The 3144-nt window shown below is 42.4% G+C and overlaps 1 protein-coding gene across 1 annotated transcript; it reads right to left on the reverse strand.

The window, feature by feature from the left end:
• Positions 1–2278: 2278 nt before the first annotated feature.
• Positions 2279–2632, reverse strand: LOC122609005. Its single transcript, XM_043782067.1, has one exon. It carries the CDS (start codon positions 2630–2632, stop codon positions 2279–2281), a length of 354 nt encoding a protein of 117 aa, XP_043638002.1.
• Positions 2633–3144: the final 512 nt, after the last annotated feature.

Genomic DNA, 3144 nt, shown 5'->3' on the forward strand with positions numbered 1-3144 from the left:
AACATGGTGCCAAATAGAACTGGAAAGGGCCTCGGTTAGGTTTTTAGGCAATGGAGCAACAGTGGTGGAGGTATGTAGGTTAAGTGGTTGTTTCGGTTTTGAATGACCAGTTTTGCTACGCGTCTGCAAAGGATGAATGGTAAGCGGTGGGGGAGAAGGTGGTGGTGGAGAGTTAGGTGGACCGGATGTGGCCGGGACGAAAGTGGTGTTAGCAGGTTAGGTAGGACAGGTCCAGCTACGAGTGTAGGTTTGGCCGAACCGTGAAGGAGTTTCTTGGGTTTGGGACGGGTCAAAATGGGCAGTAGATCGGGTAGGTGTAGCAGGGGGTGAATCAATATGGATGGGTGGGGTGTGGGTGGTCGGATGATGTAGGATGTTAGGATGAATAGCTGAATTAGGTGACTTGTGAAGGAAATCATAAGACCGAGGAGACTGAGTGTGTTGGAACGGGAAAGTAGACTCATCGAACCAAAAAATGGCGGGAAATGAGAATTTTCTTGGTAGCAAGATCATAACATTTGTACCCCCAATGATTGGAGGGGTAACCAAGAAAGACGCATGGAGTGGACCTTTGTTGAAGTTTATGGATTCTAGGGGCGGGAAGAAGCAGATAGCACAAACAACCAAAAGTACGAAGATGGGAATAGGATGGGGACGCATGATAAAGAAGATGGGTTGGGGTTTTGAAAGCTTTCAATTTAGACGGGAGGATGTTAAGAATGTAAGTGGCCATGTCGAGAGCATGATGCCAGAATGAGGGGGGAAGAGAAACATGGGTAAGCAACGTGCGAATGATATTATTAATGGAACGGATTTTACATTCAACTTTGCCATTTTGGGAGGAGGTGTGAGGACAAAAGAATCGAAATTGCATTCCATATTGCTTGAAAAAATTATGAAATTGGTTACTGTTATATTCAGTTCCATTATCACATTGAATTGTTTTTATAGATTTTTCAAATTCAGTTTTAATGAGATTATGAAACTGCAAGAAAAATGAATAAACGTTTGATTTAGGTAGTAACGGAAAAGTCCACAAATAGTTGGTATAATCATCTAGAAACAGAATATAATAACAATGACCGGCCGTACATAAGACTGGGGAGGTCCAAAGATCACTATGAATAATATCAAATGGTGTGTAAGTAACAGAAATTGAATTGAAAAATGGAAGCTTAATATGTTTACCAAACACACATTATTGACAAAGTTTCTTAGTTTTGGAACTAGACAACGAATAGACGAATTATTATGCAAAAAACAAAGTAAAGTAGAGTCTGGGTGTCCTAAATGATGATGCCAAATGTCTTGAGTAAATGCTGCAAAAGCTGATGGAGAGCATTTGGTTGGAAGAGATAACGGATAGAGATCCCCAGAGCTGTTGCTTCTAAAAAGAGGAAGTTTGCTCTTGAAATCCTTCACGGATCAAATTCAACAGAAACATTGTTTTCCCTAGTAAACTTTTTAAAAGAGATTAAGTTTTTGATTAGAAGCAACATTTTAGTGTGGTTTGGCCAATTCCAGTAGTGGGTATTTCGGAACCATTACCAACGACGATTTGCTTAAAACCATTATTGACAAAAGAGGGCAGCATACCTGAGTTGTTGGCCATATTATTTGTTGTTGCGCTATCCATATACCAATTCTGATCAAGATTCAAGGACATCGACTGAAAAGCATAGTCGATGTTAGTGGGCGTGTAGTAGTAGTCATTGGCCAAAACATAAAATGCTGATGGAGCAGGCCCTAAAATTCCAGGATTGCGGGATGGAGGTCGAGGCATTGAAGGAGCAGTAGGGTAGGGCACGGTGGGATCGACCACTGAGCATGAGTAGGCACCTGCCATTACTGCCATTGCGGTGAGTAGCCAAAGTTTCCATTATTCATGTTACCATTATTGACATGTCCACATCCACGACCACGATCACGCCCCCCACGTCGACCACGCCCCCCACGACCACGACTTTCAAAACCGCAGCCCCGGTAGGGTTGGTGTTGCTGATCTGAAACGTCTGGAGCAGGGAAATGAGGGGGTGGGGGGTTAGGAGGCGGAGGATTGGCGGCAGCAGTGAGATTGGCAGTAGCAGATTGACGGGCTTTGCGGGTTTCTTCAAGAACAAGGCGAGAGAGGGCAGATTCAAAAGTGGGTAGGGTAGTAGATTGTTGCAAAGAAGTAGCGACATTATGATACTCCATACCGAGTCCCGCAATTAATTGAAGAACAAGATCAGTATCGCTGATTATGGCATCAACATTGGATAGTTGATCAGATGGTGTTTCAGACTTTTAGCTCTTGACAATATGCTGAAACCGACGAGAAATCAGAAAGCTTAGTGTTGCTGAATTTTTGGCAAAGAAAAACGGCTTGGGTTGGTTTGTTGTCAACAAAGATGCGTGCTAGGGCAGTCCAGGCTTGGGCAGCTGTATTATTAGGCTGTAAAATGGTAGTTAACAAGCTGGGGGTGATGGTGTTGTAAATCCATTGAAGCACAATTGCATCGATACGCAGCCACTCTGCATCATGAGAGGAGGATGCGGTGGTAGAATATGAGGTGGTGGAAGATTCGGTAGTAGGAGGAATAATATGATCCAACACTTTACATGCGGTGCATTGGATTTTGAAAAGAGTCATCCAGGAATTGTAATTGCCTTCTTCACAATCAAGGGTGATAGGGATATGGTTGTGTATGTTGGTGATGGTGGTTGCAGGGTGCAGGGATATGTTGGGGAAGGCTTTCCCCTTCTCATTGACATGAATATATATAATTACAACTTACATTCGACTACCTCGGACTATTACATAAGCGATAATACTTTACAATAATAATAATGATAATAACAATACACTACGCTTTAATAAAAGGTAACTTTATTGTGAAACAAAAGCTTAATAATTGCATAAAGAGTACTGGAGAATATGTTCATTGATTCTACAAGTCAATAATCCCCATACCCCGCGCAGGGATTGGGTTCAGTTGTTGTTGTTGTTGATTCTACAAGTCAATAATGATCGTGCTTATAAATTTGCGGTTAAATTGGCGCCCTTTCCCTAACGAGTCTCTCTTTTCCTAGAATTCTCTCTCTCTCTCTCTCTCTCTCTCTCTCTCTCTCGAGTTTCTTTAGATCTGCGATTGAGAGAAATCT

This window comes from Erigeron canadensis, chromosome 7 (genome assembly GCF_010389155.1).
Source record: "Erigeron canadensis isolate Cc75 chromosome 7, C_canadensis_v1, whole genome shotgun sequence".
NCBI lineage: Eukaryota > Viridiplantae > Streptophyta > Magnoliopsida > Asterales > Asteraceae > Erigeron > Erigeron canadensis.

Bases quoted from the DNA above. Each gene is read 5' to 3' on its own strand.
- LOC122609005 (XM_043782067.1), bottom strand. From the start codon at position 2,632: ATGACTCTTTTCAAAATCCAATGCACCGCATGTAAAGTGTTGGATCAT.